General features: G+C 38.5%; 1 protein-coding gene across 5 annotated transcripts; it reads left to right on the top strand.

The window, feature by feature from the left end:
- Positions 1 to 98: 98 nt before the first annotated feature.
- On the top strand, positions 99 to 20,814 carry Fam76b (family with sequence similarity 76 member B). Of its 5 annotated transcripts, none has more exons than XM_029554896.1 (10): positions 99 to 518; positions 1,156 to 1,220; positions 2,249 to 2,303; positions 3,667 to 3,822; positions 5,884 to 6,089; positions 9,015 to 9,062; positions 9,250 to 9,330; positions 9,964 to 10,096; positions 13,360 to 13,461; positions 18,283 to 20,814. In XM_029554896.1, the coding sequence occupies exons 1-10, from the start codon at positions 354 to 356 to the stop codon at positions 18,370 to 18,372; spliced, it is 1,101 nt and encodes a 366-aa protein (XP_029410756.1). In that variant the 5' UTR covers positions 99 to 353; the 3' UTR covers positions 18,373 to 20,814. The 5 variants fall into 5 exon arrangements, with proteins under 5 accessions (XP_029410756.1, XP_008849060.1, XP_008849061.1 ...); XM_008850838.3 differs by having other exon boundaries at positions 99 to 440; positions 9,961 to 10,096; XM_008850839.3 differs by having other exon boundaries at positions 99 to 440.
- The last annotated feature ends 9 nt before the right edge of the window (positions 20,815 to 20,823 follow it).

The following is a 20,823-nucleotide window of genomic DNA, read 5'->3' on the forward strand; positions in this document are numbered from 1 at the left end:
TCCTCCCTTTGTGGGCTCTCCCAGCGTCACCGCAGCCGGGGGTTGGGCGGAGCCTCCGAGTGACGTAGAGTCCTCCGCAGCCAATCGTAGGCGGGGACGCGAGGCCGAGGAGGAAGCGGAACCCGCATCCAGGACCCCGCTTCGTCTCCCTCCGCCGCGGTCCGGGCCTAAGCGGGAGCTGCGGGGCCGGCGGTAGCGGGCGGTCGGGGACGGCACGGAGGCGGGGGGAGACGGCGGCGAGGCCCGGGGCTTGCTGGCCGCGGCCCGCGGAGGAAGAGGAGCCCGCGGGCGGGGCGGCCCAGTTCCTGGAGGGCTCCGCCTGGGCGCGGGCGGCAGAGGAGCGGGAGAGCAGGATGGCGGCGTCGGCCCTATACGCCTGCACCAAGTGCACGCAGCGCTACCCGTTCGAGGAGCTCTCGCAGGGCCAGCAGCTCTGCAAGGTCGGTGGGCGCCGGGCGCTGCACGCCCTCCGCCTCCTCCACCCCGGGGCCGCAGTGTTCCCAGGGCCGGGGCATCAGGTGGGCGAACCCCGGGCGCCCGCGTCCCGCCTGCCTGTAAGAGGCCGGCCCGAGCCGCGCCCGACGGGCAGGGGCGGGCTGAGCCCGGCGGCCACCGGTCTGGCCGCAGAGCCTTGGGGCGGGGGGGTTTGCATCCCGGTCTTCCGGGGGTCTGGCCTCTCCTACTGGGAGCGGGGACCGTGTTTGCACTTTCTTGCTAGGAACCCGAAGCCGCAGAGCAGATGGCATCCTCCTTCCCTGTCCCGGAAGCGAAGCGACTGGTTTGGGAACAGAATGCTCCAAGATTTGGGGCTCCTCCCATCCCTTTAAAGCCGGGATGCTTTCTGTGAGCAGTGGTGTAAAATAGCAAGTCGTTGTACACGAAACCAATCCTTGAAATCGGCCCTGACAGCTTCCTTGATTTATCTGTACTGTTTGCTTACGTCTAATAAAGACAAAGACACCTATGCCCTCTCCCTCTCGATGGAATCATATCGTAACTGGCCATTGATGCGATAAATCATGTGGTTGCTTACGTGTCCAGCCATGTTTCATTGATGTTTCAGACGTTGGGTTAGGTTAGGTAATTTCTCCCTTTCAGAAAAGTGAGATTGGGTCCCTGGAGGTAAATACCGATTCTTGTTTTGTCTCATTACAGGAATGTCGGATCGCACATCCTATTGTAAAGTGTACTTACTGCAGATCAGAATTTCAACAAGAAAGGTTTGTATAACTGAGCAGCTTTTCATTGTTTAAAAACAAGTGAAGAATATCAGGGCTTATAATGTTGCTGTTCAAATACTCTGAAAACTGGTTTTGCTTGAGAAATTCAATTAAAGATGCATAATTTTGATGGCAGCTCTTGGGAAGCAGAGGCAGGCAGATGGCTGACATCAGGGCCAGCCTAGTCTACATAATGAGTCCCAGGCTAGCTGGAGCTGCAGGAAGACCTTGTTCCAAAAACCAAAACAAACTTAAACGATTAGAACTCTATACATGGTATGAGAGAGAACTTTAACTGAAAAAGACCTCAGTTTAGACATGAGGAAGTAAGAGATACGTTAGTGAATGGAAGATATAAATAAGCTCTTGCTAACAGTCTAAACATGAACAATTGCTGTTAAACTAATTTTCTAAATGTAAAATGTTAATGGGCCTGAAGAAAGACCTATAGTATTACTAACTGCCTTGCAAGAGTGAAATCACTGACTTCTTAGCAGCATAACTAGCACAGGAATTTTTAACAGGTCATTCCACTTTGAGGGCACACACAGATAGTAGATGAAGAGAACAATCTTATTTGTAACTATTTGTGGGCATCACCATGCAGAATGGCTGACTGGAGGTTAGTTAGGCCCTGGTGCATGATATTGGGCATTGGTAATGGTAAGTGAAGATTTGGAACTAGAGGGACGACTTGAGTATTTATTTTATTCTTTTTACAGAACACACAATAAGCTGGTGCAGTGCTGCAGGCCTGTAATCCCAGCACTTGGAGGCTAGCCTGGGCAGATATCCTGAGACACTGGTTCTAATAAATGAAGAACATATGAAAAATTTGTCTTTAAGAGAAAGTTTAGATACAACAATCATAAAAAATTAATGTTCATGTTTTTTAAAAGGTACTTGTCCTAGAATAGGTTTTAAGTTCTATAAATCTTTGATTAATCCATTTATTGTAGTTCAGCATGTGTTACTTAAACCTGGAAAACTACATGAGTGTAATCATCTGTATATAACTTTCTTTTTAGCAAAACTAACACAATTTGTAAGAAGTGTGCTCAAAATGTCAAGCAGTTTGGAACAGTAAGTGTCTTTTTTTCATTTCAAGTCAGTTTTGCTGGCCAGTTACTGTTTTTCACAAAGCTATACCTTTAAAAACCTGCAGTGTTCTATCTAGCCTTACGTATTTCAACATAACACAATAGTTCATGGAAGAAAGGCTCTGTTGATAGTCTCCATGGGAAATAACATTTAAAACAACTGCATGCTTTACATGATATAAACTGAATTTCACTGAAATTTGGGGATTTTACATAATTTGTTTTATTATATGAGTGTATTTCCTGCATGTGTGTAAGTGTATCTGTGTTGTGCAGTGCCCTTGGAGATCAGAGGAGGGAGTTAGATTCCCTTGGAACAGGAGTTACAGTCAGTTGTTACATGCTGGAAATTTAGCCCAGGTCCTCTGCAAGAGTAACCAGTGTTCTTAACTGCTGAGCCATCTCTCAAGGAAATTATTTCTTAAAGATAAAAATACAGTAAAGTCCTTAATATGGAGAACCTACTTTATGTATAATGTTAACATAATCAGACTTTCCCCTGATCTCGAACTTTTTATCTGGCTGTACAATTCAAGTATTCAAAACTGATGACTGTATCCTAGTACAAATTGGCTTACATGAAATAGGGTGCGGTGGTACACACCTTTAATGCTAGTACTCAGGACCCAGAGGTAGAGGCAGCAGCAGTCCTGTCTACATAGCGAAGGTCTTCAGGGAGACCCTGTCTCAAAGAAACCAAAAAAAAAAAAATTGACCAAAATGAGTGTTCTAGTAAATATTGGCATTTCATCAAGTTTTATGATTGGTCAAAATGCTGACCTTAAGGCTCCATACTGTCCTGAATTGTCTCTGGAATATTCAAAAAATCAAGGTATTTTTATTGTATGTTGAATATGCTTATGCCATTTTTTTAAAAAATTGAAAGCTCACCACCTATAGTATATATTCACCGCACCATCTGTACCTATAGATGATGAAAAAAATGGAATTGAATAAATGGTATATAGCAGTCTGCTTGGCTAGTATATCAGTACAATTCATTTTCTCAAATTCTGGGTTCCTGAAACCTTTCTGTCTGAATGCCCATGTTTTTACCTTCTAGTAAACAGCTTTTGTAGTGTGTGGCATGCTACGCAAGTCCTGAGTTTATTTCTCATGGTCACCTATAGACACTCTGCTAGAGCACAGTGAGTCCTGACTGTAGCAGTAAATACTAGTTGGATGAACAGAACATGTTTATCTTTGAATATGAAGGTGGCAGAGACAAATGGTTTTGATCTATTAGTTTGCTCCAGTAGTCCCTAAAGTATTTTTATAACACTGGATATGTGTTAATGCAGCAAAGTCTTAAATTCTCTCAGTGAAACAAGATGTATCTTTTTCAGCCCAAGCCTTGTCAGTACTGTAACATAATTGCAGCTTTTATCGGTACCAAGTGTCAGCGTTGTACAAATTCAGAAAAAAAGTATGGACCACCTCAGGCCTGTGAGCAGTGCAAGCAGCAGTGCGCTTTTGATCGGAAGGAGGAAGGAAGAAGGAAAGTACGTTTGTCCATGTTTTGACATCTGAAGATAAGCACCAAACAAGCTGGAAGTTACTACAGTTAATACACTTGAGACGTCTGTTCTTTGGATCCCTGAAAACAAGTATTTGTAGTAGTAAATCTTGTCATATATGGACTCGTGTTGGTCAGTTGGGGTTATTGTACTTTAAAATTATTCATGCCAAGTGTAGTGCATACCTTTAGTCCCCTGTCCGTAGGAAGCTGAAGCCGGAGGATTACATGAGCAGGCATTTGAGACCCACCTGGATTGTCTAGTGAGGCTGTCCCAAACAGAAGCATTAGGAAAATGAATCTGGGAGCTTTTCTGCTGCATTTGTTTATCGCCAATTTGGCTTGGGAAACTAGGTATCTTCAGAGAAATCCTTTCACCTACTTACTATTTTGCTAGTTACTTGAAATTGCTGGTATGGAAAAATACCTGATGACATATTAGAATGTAAAGTTCAGTTAGTCTTCTGCCTTTTGATGTGGGTCATGTTAAAACCACTTTTATTTTTCTCTGCTTACAGTGACTTAATATGTATATGCATGTGGCATTCCTCTGCTAATCAGTGTTCACACAGGCCTCCTGTTGTCTGTTATTAGTTCCAGTGTATTTGGAGCTTGACTGTCTCTGAGGGACTCCCCCAGATCCCCCCACACCAATGTATGTACCTTAGTTTTGAGACATATCCCCCACACTTCTTGTGAACAGACAGAAGGCAGAAACTTTGTCTTAATTTCAAAAAGAAGCTCTCGTCCCTCTTAACAATTGATTCTCATTTGCAGTAGTTGTGGTCTGGAAAGTTGCCAGAAGCACTAGTGACTGTTGAGCTGTTGCTTAGAAGGGAAATGTAGGATTGAGGTACTGCCTACAGTCACAGCATGAGATTCTGTGTTTATGTCAGAAGATGCCTTATCATATACACATTTAATTGAGCTCATGTCTAACAGTAGTAATACCTGAACAAAACTTGGCTAAGGCATGTTTCCTCCATAGGCTGTGTGAGCTCAGGAGGGCTGTACAGACAGCACTTCAGCTCTACTCTTTGGGACAGTTTTTTAAAAATAAAAATTGGAGGCTGGGCATGGTGGCACACGGTTTTGTTTTTTATTAAATTTTTAATTTTTACAAATTGTGCGAGTGTTTTGAAGGCCGATATGTATACTGAAAGGTGTGTAGTGTCCAAAAAGGCTGGAAGAGGGTGACAAAGCCCCCGTGTGGGTGCTGGGACTTGAACCTGGGTCCTCTGGAAGATCAAGTGCTTTTTACCCTTGAGCCACCTCTCCAGCCCCTGGCATATTCCTTTAATCCCAGCGCTTCTAAGGCAGAAGCAGGTGGATCTCCGTGAGATCAAGGCCAGCCTGGTCTACGTAGTGAGTTCCAAGCCAACTTTGAATACAGAGACCCTGTCTCAAAAAGACCAAAAAATTTTTTTTCTCCAGAACTAAATAGACTGGAAAGGATAGTTTATAGTGTGAGAGCTGAAGTAAAGAGTTTTACTTGTTCCACTTTGAGTTGGGGCTGTGTTCTGCTTAGTGATATAATTTTTTCATTGTTCTCCATCTGTGTGAATGGCTATAAATATGCTACAGTATTGACTTTGGAGTTACAGATCAGTTTTAGCAAATAGGTCTACAGATAAAAAGCCTGAAAATAATGAGATTGATTGTATATGTTTTAGCTCTCCTGGTTTTCTATAAGTTTATGATACTTACTGTTGTGGGAAGTACTGTATCATTTCACTCATTACACCATGACTTAAACATTCAGGCTAGATTTCCTGGAAATAGTGTTAGTTATTTCTCAAAATAACAGTACTAGAAGTCTGTAAATCAATCAGCCTCCACAATTTTATAATTCTTAAGCAATATCCCTCATGTCAAAATGGTTAATATTATAAAAATCAGAGAATGTATGCATTCATGTTCATAGAATTTCATAAAAGTCATAGGGTTATGCACAGGGGTGTAAAATATCACTGGTAGTTGCGTTTACATACTGGTTTCACTTAACAGCCAATTTACAAGTGCACTTTATGTAAATACTTTCTTAAAGGTTGATGGAAAGTTATTGTGCTGGCTCTGTACTTTATCATACAAGAGAGTTTTACAGAAGACAAAAGAACAAAGGAAAAGTTTGGGATCTTCACATTCGAATTCTTCATCTTCATCTCTTACTGAGAAAGACCAGCATCATTCAAAACACCATCACCACCACCACCACCACCACCACCACCACCGTCACAGCAGTGGCCATCACAAGTAAGTACTTTGAAGTGCTTTTTCTAAAATCCTTCCTGGAGTGGTGATGGTGTTGGTATTGCCTCACATACTGGCCAGTTTATGTTGTATGTGGTAAGCTGCCTGAGTAGCTGCCCCACTCCATGCACTATGTAAGTTTTGCAATGTAGAGTCTTTTTGGCTGTTTATATCAAAATAGTAAAAGTCTCTTTAGAAAATTCATCTATAAAATCATCATGCATAAAATCAAACTATCAGAGTTAATTGATATTTCAAACAAAAGCTTGTTTTTCAAAATAATTTTTGGATTTTATATGTATGTTTTATTTCTTTTATTATTAAATAAAAGAAATGGTGTGGTGTGTGCATGGTATGACGCACGTGTGGAGGTTAGGGGTAGAGTGAACTCTCTCCTTCTACCTTTATATGGATTTCAGGAATCAAGTTGTGAGACTTCATGGCAAACACTTACCTGCTGAACCATCTGAGCAGCCCATATAGAAATGTTATTTCACCTGCCCTTAGTTTATCTTAGTAAAAGCATATTTAAACTAGTTACTGAGAAATACACATTTTAGTCTTTTTGAAGAACAGATTATAATATCATTTGTGACCAAGATAGAAGCATTTTTTTTTTTTTTCTTGTAGTAGAGATTGCACTCAGATCCTTGTATGTGCTAAACATAGGCTCCGAGCTGTCCCCAGCCCCTACGGAAACATTGTTAATCATGGCGTGCTCCAAAATATGAGAAATAGTAATGTTAAATCACCAGTACTTTGTTTAAACATCAGTAACAGTGATCAAATTCAACCACATAATTCTTCAGTGATGTCAGGTGGGGAGAAATTGCGAAGTGTCAGTATCTTAACCAGGTGTGTGATGTGAAGAGGTTTTTTGTTTTTTCCCCTTCTCCCCTCCTCCGTGAGGTTTTTTTTTGTTTTTTTGTTTTTTAATGTTAGTGTTTGTGGAAAACTAGATTAAAATGAATTTTATACATAAACACAAATGGGGACATGATGTTACACCTATTTTCAAGATTTGTTTTTTTCCTGAATTTTAGTATGAATCTTTAGACTTTGAGATTTTTAAAATACAATTTTATATGCAGAAAACAAATGCCTGTCGCGTTCTGCAACACAAAAGCTCTATCTTATTAAGACTTTATTATAAACTATAAGCAGACACCTTGAGGACTACTGAGGCCTATGGTATTTACCGTGTTGTAGTGTTTCTTAGTGTGGCAGTGGTAGACTGTAGTGACATGTAAACTTAACAGTTTTAAAGAAATTCTTTATTAACCTTTGCTCAAAGCAAAGCCTTGTTTTTGTTGCGTTCAGAAAAATGACAACTCTGTGTCGTACCGCTTCTGCCAGGCGCAGCCTGGCGGACTACTAACAACATTTTTTTCTTTTTTGGAGGGTACAAACACATTCATCCCTGGGTATCCACAGAAGTTCTAAGTCACCTTGGAATTCCAAAATCCAGAATGCTCCAGCCTCCTATGTTGTAATGATCTAGTATTTGCACAGAACCCATGTACATCTGGTGCACTTCAAATCCTCTCTAGAGTCCTTATAAGACTTGATACCATATGAATGGTCATAAATCATTGTCAGCCGTGTTGTTTGGACAGAAAAGATAAGAAAAAAAAAACCAAACTTCTGTGTTTATTTGATCGTAAGCACAACCATTGTATAGGATTGACCCTCAGGTGCAGAATCTGAGGACACACAGGGCTGACTGTACTGTTTTGTACCAGCTGGTGGCTAAAGACCATTTTATGAATAGGCCGCCAGCTTGCGGGGTCCTACCTTAAGTTGAGATCAGAGTAAATACAGGGAACGTGTGATGGTGGATGGGGGTGGGTGTCTGTAGCAGGGCATGGCACTGAGATGGACTGGATCCAGGATGTGGGTAGTGCTGTTAACTGACGTGTGATTATGTGATTTGCTAGTACTTAAACTGCAAAGAAACTTGTTTTTATTCCTTTGTGGTTGGATCTTTAGATTATGTTCTGGGTTCTTTCTCATTTTTGTTTTTTTCTTCCAAGTACTTTTTAAATTTTACTTTTGCTTTAAAAAATATGACTTGAACAGTACACATATAAACACATGTGTATGTTTGTTACTTGTGTGAATACTGTATTAAGTGGTCTTACCTATAGAACTTACTTAATGCTCATACTATATACAACATGAATTATACCCGTTTTATAGATATGGGAACTGAGACTGGGGATTTTATATAACATTCTAAGATCATACAGCATAGATATTTTTACATTTCTTAATTTGTATAAATATGTGGGTTCTGGATCACAGAAGATATAGCGTCATTAATGTTATGGCAAAACGGAAAAGAAAGTATTATAAGCAATGTTAGTTGTTTTTATGACATTTCCAATATATGCAGCATGACTTCTATAGAATTCTGACCAAAGTGAAATCTAAAGATGTTAGAGAGGATTCTTAGGGACACTCAGAAGAAATCAGAGAAATCAGATACTTCCTTGACCAGTTTGATAGTTTTTAGTAGCTTGAATTATAAGATTTTTATCTGCATTTAGGATTACTAGAAAAGTCTTACCTTTATAGATTGAGAAGTAGTAAGGGCCGTTGACTTCAGTCATTCCCAGATGGCATACAGTCTTGTGGGGCTGCTTCTATGCTCACAGATTCTAGTCCTTAATATGATTGAAAATTGAGTTACGATCCTAAGAAGAAAATTCGTCCTTATTGTCTGTCTTAAATACGATGGTAGTACTCATTTTATTAGAATTAAATTAAAATGTGATTTATTCAGTATATTGGATTAGCTTAAAAACTTAAGTGTGCTCCTCTCAACAAATGATGTATAACATATATAATTTAATTTTATTGGGGAAGAATACTAAATGTAACTGTATTAAATGAATGTTAAGAGATGTCATTTTATCTGTTTTTCAGAATCAGCAATCTAAGTCCTGAGCAAGAGCAGGGACTGTGGAAACAGAGGTGAGCTGTTGTTTGTTCTGAAGTATCTGAGGTGCACTCTTGTAGATAAATCTGTTCTCTCTTCAGCCTTAGTACTTAGACTTAAAAAACATTGGTCATAATCAACAATATTTCAAGGAAAAAGGAATAGCTTGTCATTTGATGCCTTGGCCTTTTTAATGCTAATTCTTCTAATATTTGCTTTCAGCCATAAATCCTCTGCAGCAATTCAGAATGAAACTCCAAAGAAAAAGCCCAAATTGGAATCTAAGCCATCTAATGGAGATAGGTAAAAATGAATTTCTTTAGTGCTATAAAATTTCAACTTAGTCAAATAGTTACAATTAACTATTAATTATTACTAAATGAATTGAAGCGTGGGTCTTCTGCACTGATTTAAGTCACCCAGGAGAGTAAAGCAATCACTTAAGAACATTTTAATCTTGGCAATAAGAAAGTGGCACTGAACTATGTTGTTATAACTGGGGAAGAAATTTGGGTTTTTGAAGACAGATTTTGAGTAGAGAACATTATCATAATTGTTCTTCAAAGACAAACACGAATCTGACTGTGATTTTTAAATTGACCTGCTTAGCTATGTACTTATTTAAAATATGAGTGTGATTTTGTTTTAGTTCATTAGCCAAGAGTTTGCTGATGTTACTGTACAAATTGGCTGCCTATTGCTTTACACTAGAAGTATTGACCCCTAAAAGCTAATACTGGATTATATTTCTGCAGGTGTATGTAATGTGTGCCATTAGTAAGGTAATATGCCAGTTGCATCCATTTCTGTCAGGTACATATTTTTTTGCATTAGCCTTAAGGATGTTTGTGGAATTGTCTAATTTATGCAATTTGAACATCAGCTGCTTTTTCTTCTGCTTTCTGTAACTGTGTTTTACTTTTCTCTTTTTAGTAGCTCTATAAATCAGTCAGCAGATAGTGGGGGAACAGACAATTTTGTCCTTATAAGCCAACTGAAAGAAGAAGTGATGTCACTTAAGCGTCTCTTACAGCAAAGAGACCAGACCATTTTAGAAAAAGATAAAAAGGTACGGTTGCGCTTCAGTGAAGCTTGGTACAATTTGCATCTTGACTTTTACTTGACCATTGCAAAATTTTCTTTAATTATTTGGTAATGTTTGTTGTGTGTGACTCTTAGAAGATAAACCGGAGAAGCCCATTTGGAGTCTCAGCCGTCCGATGAAGACAAACAGAAGTGGTGTTTCTGGGTTTTTGTTGTTCTAATAGTTACAAGAGCTAATAGAATAGTGATTTCTGGACATTAACTTTCAGTAAACATGTAAGTTTAAAATAGGTCTAGGTCTAATACCTTGTCCCAGCACCCACATCCATCCATCCGTAACTCTAGTTCCCGGGGATCCAACACCCTCTTCTGTCCTCCAAGGGCATTGCACAACATGGGTGCACTTACATATGTGCAGGCAGTACACTCATACACATAAAATGATAAACTATTTTTAAAAATTAAAAAAGGATGTAAATGGAATATTGCATAAATTACTGTGGTTTAAAAAGTAATTGAATAAATCCTTGACTTGTACTGGCCTTGGCTTTATGCTAATCTGTCAGTTAACAGATGAGAAGTAATGGTAGTATGGTATCTTATGTGTCTGATTAGGAATAGGGGTCTGAGATCATCTAGAAAGGGTGTGCACTGACAGTTCCTTAGTTAAACCAAAGGAATGCCGTATTAGTTATGTGAGCAGATGCTGACAGATTTTAAGGTTGTCTTGTAAGGAGGCCAGGCAAGGAGCAGGGAACAGGCGTTAATTAACAGTCGTTAATTGTATTCATGCTCAAATTCCAATTCTGGCCATTTCTGTGTGGCCTTGACTGGAACCTTCAGCACTTTAAGCCTTAGTTTTCTCCTATGAATGGGAGCTTCAGAATCCATGGAGTGGCTGTGGTGATGGATGAGTACACTTAGTACTCCCTGCAGTCCTGGGGGTGTGAGAGTACTCGGGGCTTGATCATCTTTGAGGAGCACATTTGCGCTTGCTTTATGGTCCCAAACAAATAAACATGTAGTGGGAAAGCCTTGAAACCGTTTTTACAATCTTGAACTCCTAAAAAACAGTAAGTTATTTTTAATGGGCGAAAGAAACAAGAGAAACAAAGGAACAGCTTGTAAATACGAAAAGGCTCTTGACAATTTGACATGAGCAGTAAAGAAATTTGAATTTTGTTGTTTTGAGACAGGATTTCCCTATAGCCCCAGCTGAACTGGAACTGGCTGTGTGGACCAGGCTGGCCTTGAATGCAGAAATCTGCCTGCCTAAGAAATGCAGATTTTTGAAACATTTTAAAAGTCATTGTTATAAACATACCCTTCCTTCTCTTGGTGCCGTAGTTGTCTGGGAGCCTGAGCTTGCAATTTATCTGGCATTCAGCAACATTTTTGTTTTGTTTTGTGTTTTTTTGAGGTGGGGTCTTCCTGTGGTCCCACCTGGGCCAGAACTCGCTTTGTACATTAGGCTGGCTTTGATCTCACAGATTCACCTGCCTCTGCCTCCTCAGTGCTGAGATTAAAGGCATGCACCACCTTGCCCAGCCCACATTCAACAGCTTCGATGTTTCAGTTTTATGTTTTTTAATACTTTATTTTTTGTATGTGAGTGTATTATCTGAATGTGTGTGTATAAGTGCACCCGGGTTGTGCAGTGTCCAAGGAGGTCAGAAGAGGTTATCAGATTCCCTGGAACTATAGTAGGACAGTTTTTAACTGCCATCTGGAATGCTGGGATTCAATCCCGGGTCCTCTGCAAGAGCAGCCCGTGCTCAGCTGCTGAGCCGTCTGTCCAGCCCTGATGTTCTTTATTTTGATACATCTTTATGGAAATCCTTACACAAAACTTGAGACTCTTGTATGTCAAAATTGTTTAAATTAATTTTAAATTAATAAGCTCTTACGGAAATCCACTTGAATGTCAAAGGTTTTGAAATACAAAAGCCAAGTATGTCTACAATAAACCTTGAAGAAAGTTGAATAAAATACCAAATTTACTGCAAAATAGCACATCTCAAGCCAGGTATTGATAACTGCAGAATGCTGACTTGCTTAGATTTTTTTTTTTTTTAACCTCCAACATAGCTATTCTGTGTAAGTATATTTAGTTGAAGTTTACACACTTGTAACTTTATAAATCCAAAACTATTAAGTTTTTTGACTATCCCTATTTCAGTTATTGAATGACTTCTAAAGCCAGACACTGTACTAGATCAGAAAAATGCAGACAGATAAACACCATTGTCTTTACCGATCAGAAGTTCGTGATCTGGAAGCAGTGCACAGTGTAGTGACAAGAATAGCTGTTGAGTGATAGTGTGTAAATTGCATTTCAGAATGGGAATCCTTTTTAGCCTATGGTGACTGGAGAGGGCGGGAGGCTTGTTCTTTGAATTTGACCAAAGCCTTCTGTCTGGAAAGATGAGGTAGTGGTGACTCTTAGCAGGTGAGCTCCTTGCCTTTGCCAGGTTCTGGGTAATAGTGGAAAGCATACTTCAAGGCTTACATGGGGACAGTCACTTCTAAACAAGCCTAAGCAGCTTCAGAGTGGCTCTGCCAGTGCAGTTCTGTAACAGCTTACCAAATTGAAATCACAAGATGCCACACGTTTGTGTTCATCTTTATGAAAGAATTGTCTTGTCTTTGCTTCCTCACACCATTGATGTTCCCTTTATAATTGCCTGATCTGGTTCACGTCTTAGAGTAATTGTGTTCCTTCCATCTACATGGTTGCATCTCTCCTTCTTTGTTCTGTGTGGAGAGGTAAATGTGTGCGTGCTAGTGGGCTTAAGTTAGCGATCACAGCACTTGCCCTTGGTTGATGTCCATGTTGTTCATAGTTGCCCATTATGAAACCTTTTTCTTTTTATCAGTGAAAGATTATTTTAACTGGAAACCTGTTTAAGTTAATGTGAAGTACATTTAGTTGAAGCAGTTTCTAAGGTACTAGCCATTAAGCTTTTGTTTGTATGCCAGTTCTTCAAAATGTGACCAATGAAGCTAAAAACAAACCCCATTGACTTCAGAGATCTTACTGATTGTTGATGCCGTCTCAACATTAGAATCATACTGATTCTTAGCTACTGTCCTAACATTAAAGTCCTGCCCCTGCTATAGTCAGACAGACAGAATTCATCAGTTCATAAAAGAGATGGGTAAATGTAAGACCCTGGAAACTGCTACCCACCTTGTCTGCTTTTATAGTGAATGAGAGTCTGCTGTGAAGAGTTTTTAAATGGTGTGTTTGTGTATGTGTATATGATTTCCCCCCCTCTAATTTTGCAGTTAACTGAGCTGAAGGCAGACTTCCAATACCAAGAGTCAAATTTGAGAGCAAAGATGAACAGTATGGAGAAAGCTCACAAAGAAACCGTGGAACAACTTCAGGTAAATGACATTATTGATGTAAATGTTAGCCATGGAGAATTAACTTGGATAATAGCATTCATTGACATAGATTGGTGGTGTTATCCCATATCTGTGCATATTTTGTGCACTTCCTATTTTAATTTTGACTATATATTTTCAAACAGTGACTCAGCACATTGATCTTGAAAACCTTAAACTTCATTGGGGATTTCCAGAAGCTAGTGAAGACCATTCACTTGACTGTCGAGCTAAAGCACAATATCATGTTTGTGACAGTGAGTGAAAGTTAAGGTCTGTGATGATTCTCCTGATCTCCCTTCAGATAATAGGGAGGGAGGTGGATCTAGCAAACCAGTTCTCAGAGCTCAGGATTGAAGGAAGTTTCTTTTGTGTGCGAGCACTGCCCGTCAGGACAGTGCACCTCCCTGTGGGCTGTGCTGTGCAGAGTGCCCAACCAGGGACTCCTGTGCCGGCAACAGCTCATCATCCACCTCAGTCTGAGAATGTTGCAGAGCATAACAACATAATAGTTATATCAATATGAATAACTTAAATATAAAGGTACAGACTTTAAATGTACAGAGGAACTGAACGATGGAGTTAAGATGCACCACATTTTCACAAGGCTGATGACCTGCTTGCTGTCTGCCATGCACTGAAGCAGATGACCTCCTTCAAACCCACTTATTGATAGATTGGGACAGGAAGCCACACTAAGTTAACTGCATGGTCTCCAATGTGCAGATTATGACATTTACATGAAACCACAATAAGTTAACTCGACATTTGCAGAGTTAACCTCTGAATAAGAGTTAAGGTTTTATTAATTTCCTTACTTAATTTTGCTGTGCTGGAGATCAAGCCCAGGTTCTCAGACAAGCGAGGCAGGTGTGCTGCCACTGAGCTTAGCCTCTCAGGGTTAAGAAGCTTAGGTCTTAAACGTGTAGATGATGTCCTATAGACCTGAGACTTGGAGAGTAAACTTTTAGAAGAAAAAAGAGATTATTGTCTCATTTTTGGCTTTTGGATTTTTTTTTTTTTTTTCTGTAACACTAGTCTCTGCTCTTCCTGTTATGATTTCGTGTTCCTCATCACGGAATAGAATTTAGGTGCTACTGAAACTCCAGGTATAGATTACCTGGTCTTAAACCTGATCTTACTGGGAAAAGGAATTGGAAGAGGAGGCTGTATAGGAAGGACCTGGGGTAGAGTAAGCCCTCGGATGTTTGCTCGGTGAGTGGAGATTGTGGACCACGCATCTGCTCTCTCTGCTCGGAGGCCAACCACTGTCAGTGTGCTCTTCCTCTGCGTTACTTACACTTTTCATCCAGCAGCGGATTTTTGATCATATTCTTTACGAATGTGATGTGCATTTGGAATGATTCTCTGAAATATAATCAACCCGATAGTCTCTGATTTAGTCCACTGTAAACAAAGCTTTGAAGTAAATGCAGAATGAAGTGAAAGAGTAACCATGGCAACCGTGAACTCTACCTAGGTATGCGTTACCTTGGTAATTCCCACTGCTTAAACAGATTTGTTTTCTTTTTTTTTTTTTCAAAGTCAGTTGCAAGTACAGAGACCTGGCTTTGCTTTAGCATGATGGGCACTCTAACCTACCTCCTCAGCTTCAGTTGCATGTAGTTCGTTGTAGCTAACATCCATGTAGAAGAGGGACACATCCAGGTGTGGTTCTGTGTGTGCTCTCATTATTTGCTCCTTACAAAAACGAGTTAAAATAGTTCTGCCCATTTTATAGGTGAAACAAACTGTGGTCCCATTTTATTAAGTAGGCCATAGAGACTTAATCTTGCTTCGGCTTGTCTCTCCATTAACCCATTCTGCATCTGCTCACATGCGACCCTCAGGTACTCAGTATTGTCATTGGACCACTTGCCTCTGAGTTTTGAGTTAGCGCTAGAGATGCAGCTGCGTAATCGCAGCTTGGACCAGTCAGTAGCCATTACCCAGCTACTTGTAGGATTCTTTACCGAGGTGAGTATACAGTTAGTTTTTTATCTTTTTATTTTTTATTTTTAGTTCAGTTTTTAGATAGTGCTTCAAAACACAGCCCAGGTTAATGCAGAATGCTCCTCTAGGCTCCTGAGTGCTGGGATTCCAGGTGTTCCCCAGTATACCTGGTTGTTTTCTTAATCTTTGTATGATACAGATTTGAATTCTTAACAAAATTCATCTTGTTCTAATAGCCCTTGAAATATTTTAAACTATCAAACTTGGGCATAAGGGCAAGTTCATCCCTAAAATGGCCTAAAATACTACCTGAGTACTGAGAATACCAAGTACAAATTCTGTTCTTCTAGTAGAAAAGTAGCTAAAAGAGAAAAGGAAATAACCTTTCCATTCTGCTGTGTGCAGGTCACACTGTACTTTGGCTGTTTTGTGTGTTTGTTTAGTTCTTTCAAGGCTGACTGAGTGGTAGAGTTTCTATATTACAGATAAGAAGGTATACTTCAGTTTAAATTATAGATAAGTCATAGAGCCTAGAGTTAAACAGAGTCTCTGTAATTCTTAATTGTAACAGTCCTTCCTTTAGGCTAACATTTCTAAATGTTTTGGCTTGAGAGTTTTAAGATAATATCATTGACTTCTATAAGTTGCAAATAAGTATTCTTCAGATAAAAATTTCACGTGTATGTATTTAGATACTGCATTATAAAATTTATATTTAAAATGCTCACGTTAGAATAAAACAGATTTAGATTTGTCCATTTAACTATCAATGCACTATTTCCTTAAAGGCTTTTCAAATGTAATTTATTAACAAAGTTATGCCATTGGGGGAGTAAATATGTGACTACTTAAATACAGATTGAAATTAGCTACAAAAGTATTAAAAAGAAAAACTGTCAAGACCAAATTTTTGAGTAAGTTCAGTTTTTCTGGATGGATGAGAATTTGGAGATTGTGTAAGTGTAATTTACGGATCTGACAGTCTGGCAAATTTCAGACAATAGCCTTTTTATGTCGTTTATTGTTTAGTACTCTGGTTTGTTTAACTTTCCTCTTTTTAGCCAGTGGGTCTGTTACAGTTAAATATTAATAAGTAGCTACAGTAATTGAAATTTTTTAATTATGGCAATGGTTGGGATTTTTTGGAGAGTAACAAATTGCATGCTTGCAAGCAGTGTGGGACGTCAATTCCTCTACCTGCCAGGCATCTTCACTTAGGCTTCTCTTTAGTTTCTCAAACTGTTTTAGGTGTCTTATTGATTTATTTAAACCGTGCTCTATGACTCATTCTGTCCTAGAACACATTATGTAGTCAAGCTGATCTCAAACTTGTGGTTCTTCTGCCTCAGCCTCTAGAGTGCTAGAATTCTATACCTGGCTCAAGCTGTTAGAAGAGAAAACAAAAGCTGCTCACTTCTGAGTGGCTTTCTTGTACTGAAGTTAAAATAGAGGCTGCATTACCACCTTCAGTTATTTAATAAACCATTGAATCATGAAGCCAAACAAAATGCTTGGATTGCATACATAAGGTACATTGAGAACATTGCATTTTGGAGGTCATATGTGCTAATTAACTACAGTTGGGAAATGGTGGGGGAATGGAAGGACACCATGGAAAGGATTGTATTTCAGGTGACTAAGGTGGTGTGCAGAGAAGACGGTCACCTGGCCCAAAGCTAAGGGTTAGAGTAGCCGGTAAAGTGCTTGGTCACAGGAGCCTGTTTACATAAACAATCTTAAAACCTGTGGAATAAAGTTTCCATTATGAGCTAGATAATTTATTTTGAAACCGAATTATTTTTGAGTAGTGCCTGAGCTCTAGACTTTTTTATTGCTCTTTACATTTTGGCTGAAAAGCTTCAAAAATGCCTGGTTATTATATTTGTATATACAAGGAATTTTCACTAAGCTTCCACAATTAGACTACATATAGTAACAAAGACAGAGGAAATAAACTACTCCCCGAGGTCCCTACTTAGAATTCACAAACAATAGCAATCATCCCAACTCATCACCAATCCAGGCAGTTTCCTTGTAAGCCAGGGCTAGGACATTTCATGGTCACATGAAAATACAGATCTTGGCAAAGTGAAACTTTGAGTCTTTGAAGGAAAAATCAGGCCTTATGAAATGACACGCAATAACAAGAAAATGCTTAGATCACACTAAAGCCAGTATCAAAGAAAGGGCCTTTGAAGGCCAGCAAGATGGCTCTGCAGCTAAAGTCTCTTCACCAACCCTGAAGTTGATTCCCAGGACCCACATGGTGGAACCAGAGAACCAACTCCCAAATCATTCTGACCTCCACATATGCTCCATGGCGTGCGCGCACACGCACACACATGCACGCACACACACACACGCAATTTTACAAAAAAAGATCATTGGCAAAGTGACATTCAGAATGTGTATTTTCTTACAAACAATCTCGTACATTTTCAGCATGACAGTAAACATAAGCTTACTGGGAAAGATTCCCAGATATTTGACTCTGATTTTATTAATTATGAAATACAACTCATTTAAACAGTTTTCATATTTTAAAGAACCAAAGTTTTTCTTATTTTAAAATGTGAATTTTTAAGGAGATTCACTTGCCTTTTTTGTGTGTAACTAGCTGCATCTTTAGACAGATTATAGTGACATTTGCCAAGAGAACTAATAAACCAATCTAGAATTTTCTTTCCACCTGTCTAACCCTAAAAGAATGAACCTACATATATCACCTCTTTGATCTGTTAGTGCTTCAGTGAGATTTTTTTTTTTTTTGGTTACATAAATAATACAGTGGTATTAAGTAGTAGTTTTCAGCATGACTTAAAAATAGTACTTCAAACTTTTAAAATCTTGAATTTTTGTCTCTCACAGGCCAAAAACAGAGAACTACTCAAACAGGTTGCAGCGTTGTCAAAGGGTAAAAAGTTTGACAAAAGTGGAAGCGTACTAACCTCTCCTTGAAAGTAATTGGTCAGTGTTTCTGTTACAGTGTAAATCTGGAGGGCAATTCTGTGAAGCCCTTAAATTCTGTGTAGTGGAAAATATTTTTACACACCGACAGAATCGGTGTGTTTCCTATTCACTTTTGTAACTGATACACAGCATTTTTTAAGTTGTGAAACATGCAGATAAAACTTCAACTGGTTTGGAGTAACTTTTTAATTATTTGATATCCAGAAACTTTTTTGCTACAATAGTATTAAGTGGCTGTAAGGGAGCGTGAAGCATGCGCTGTCCGGAGCGTAGCAGGCAATAATAGAGGTGGTTTTCAGTCAGAGCAGCAGGGCTTGTGTTGTTTTGTCTTTCGTTCAACACTATGCTAATTTCAGATAAATAGTTTTCAATTTAGAAATATAAAACTTTTAAGCAAGAAAACGGCGAACACTGGTTTTCTGGGATTGTATTTTTACTTCACATCAACATGAATTTAGGAGAGAGTCATGGTGCTTTTATTAAAAGAACTTCAGAGTATATGTAAATATGTTTTTAAAAGTTACATCACTAACATTAGTAAAATAACATTTTCATTATTATAGGAATTCATGTTTAGTGTACAGTATCAAGGTAAAATGTTTGTGTTTTGTAAAAACTGTAGATTTTTACTTACAAGTGCCTTTTTGCCGCCTAATGTTTTTATTTATAGGAATGCTGATCTTTTGTACATATGATTTGTTTAAAAATCATGTTAATAGATGTTTGTATATAAGTGCATATGTACAGACCTATTTCAATAAGAAATCAAAATTGTTACACATGAGGTTGCATATAAGAGCTGACTGGTAATGCATATAGACTCAAAATAATTTTGTGGTTTGTGTCTATGTAATAAGGGGAGCTATTGATCATTGAATTCATTTTAATTATGTTCAAGTACTTTCCTAAAGAGTTAATTTTAACTCAGTTTTGATAGAGTAATTTTATTTTTTATGTTATGTGGCTTCATGTTTATATTTTGTGAGTTACGTGCTTTGCTTTATTTTTTATATAAATTTTCTTTAAAATGTATAATGTTTCTGTGAGGGCCGTGTATCTGCTTTCCTTACACTGTGTGACTAAGTTAATATTTATGTACACCATACTTTGTAAATTTAATACAAATCTGAAAAATTAAATAACTTTATAATCAAATTTGTGCTTATGTCTGAATAAATTGGAATCTGTAAGATTCAGGCACTATTTATATGTAATTTGTCTCAAAATATAAAATTGTCTTTATAAAAGTTTTATATAGTGTGGGATAGACTATATGAAGTTATGGATTATATTCTGAACTGGTTTTCAGCCAGTAATCAAAACTGATCTCTGTTCACTATCAGTTCAGACCTTTAGTTTAATTTTGAAATCTCAGGCATTGTTAGAAACACTGTATATATAGAATTCTTTCCCTTAGGAATATATGGGCAGATAAATGTTACAAGTAAATTGTTAAATTCATCAGTTTCGAAGGTTTTGATTTTAGACAGATGATTTGATCTTCACATCAAAGATTAGCATTCTCAAGAGCACTTGATAATTGTAATAATTCTGAATATTATTCGTGTCTTATTAGACTTCTTATAATTGTTTATTACAAATGATAAAGAATCTGCCCAATTTGGAAACATGTAGTTTAGGGTAATTTTCAGTAGTAAGATTAAATCAGTTGGATTTGGAAAAAATAGTTTATTTTTTATGATAGCCTCATACAGATAATCTTAAATTCACTTCTCTCATTCCGTGGCAGATAGCGCCTTAATGTGGATTTTAATGTTTGCAAGATTTTTAATTCGTTCCCTTTCTTTAAAATTTATAATGTTTTATATTACAGTTTCTTAGCCATTTTTCAATCGATGGTGGTCATAATTGTTCTAAATAAACCATAGTAGTTCTTAGACCTGCTGGAGATGATACAAAGGAAATTTGGCCCTCCCCTTTTATGACATGACAACTGTGAATCAGTTTAAAACAACTAAGCTTTGTAAAGTGGAAAGCTGAATCCATGTGGAGCTTTGCAGTGTTCAGCCCTAGTTAGATGCCCTCTCTTTAGTCCAGGACCTCGTTTTATAACCTAAGTTTTTACAGCTGTATAGAAGTAACTGAATCCTAGTCCGGGATCTGTAGTGCATCGACATGAGAGAACCCCTTAGATGTGGCCTGTTGGGAGATGACGGTGTGCTGTGTTGTGCTTCAGCCTGCTCGCTGCAGTTAGCGTTGACCAGTGACGGTCATCTGGGCTCTGATTTACTAGATATTAATAGCCTGTGAATATTGCAGTCCTTTTTAGATTGTATTGGTCTAAATATGCATTCTGCAGTGAACCTGTTACGCTGTTCACGTGTATAGATTATCCGAATACTGTACCTGTACACATCTGACTGTTGACTTTTTGTACTTTTTTCTAAGTCCGCTATTTCACAATAAAAACATATCAAA

The sequence above is a fragment of the Nannospalax galili genome, unplaced genomic scaffold, assembly GCF_000622305.1.
Source record: "Nannospalax galili isolate Female #2095 unplaced genomic scaffold, S.galili_v1.0 scaffold1185, whole genome shotgun sequence".
NCBI lineage: Eukaryota > Metazoa > Chordata > Mammalia > Rodentia > Spalacidae > Nannospalax > Nannospalax galili.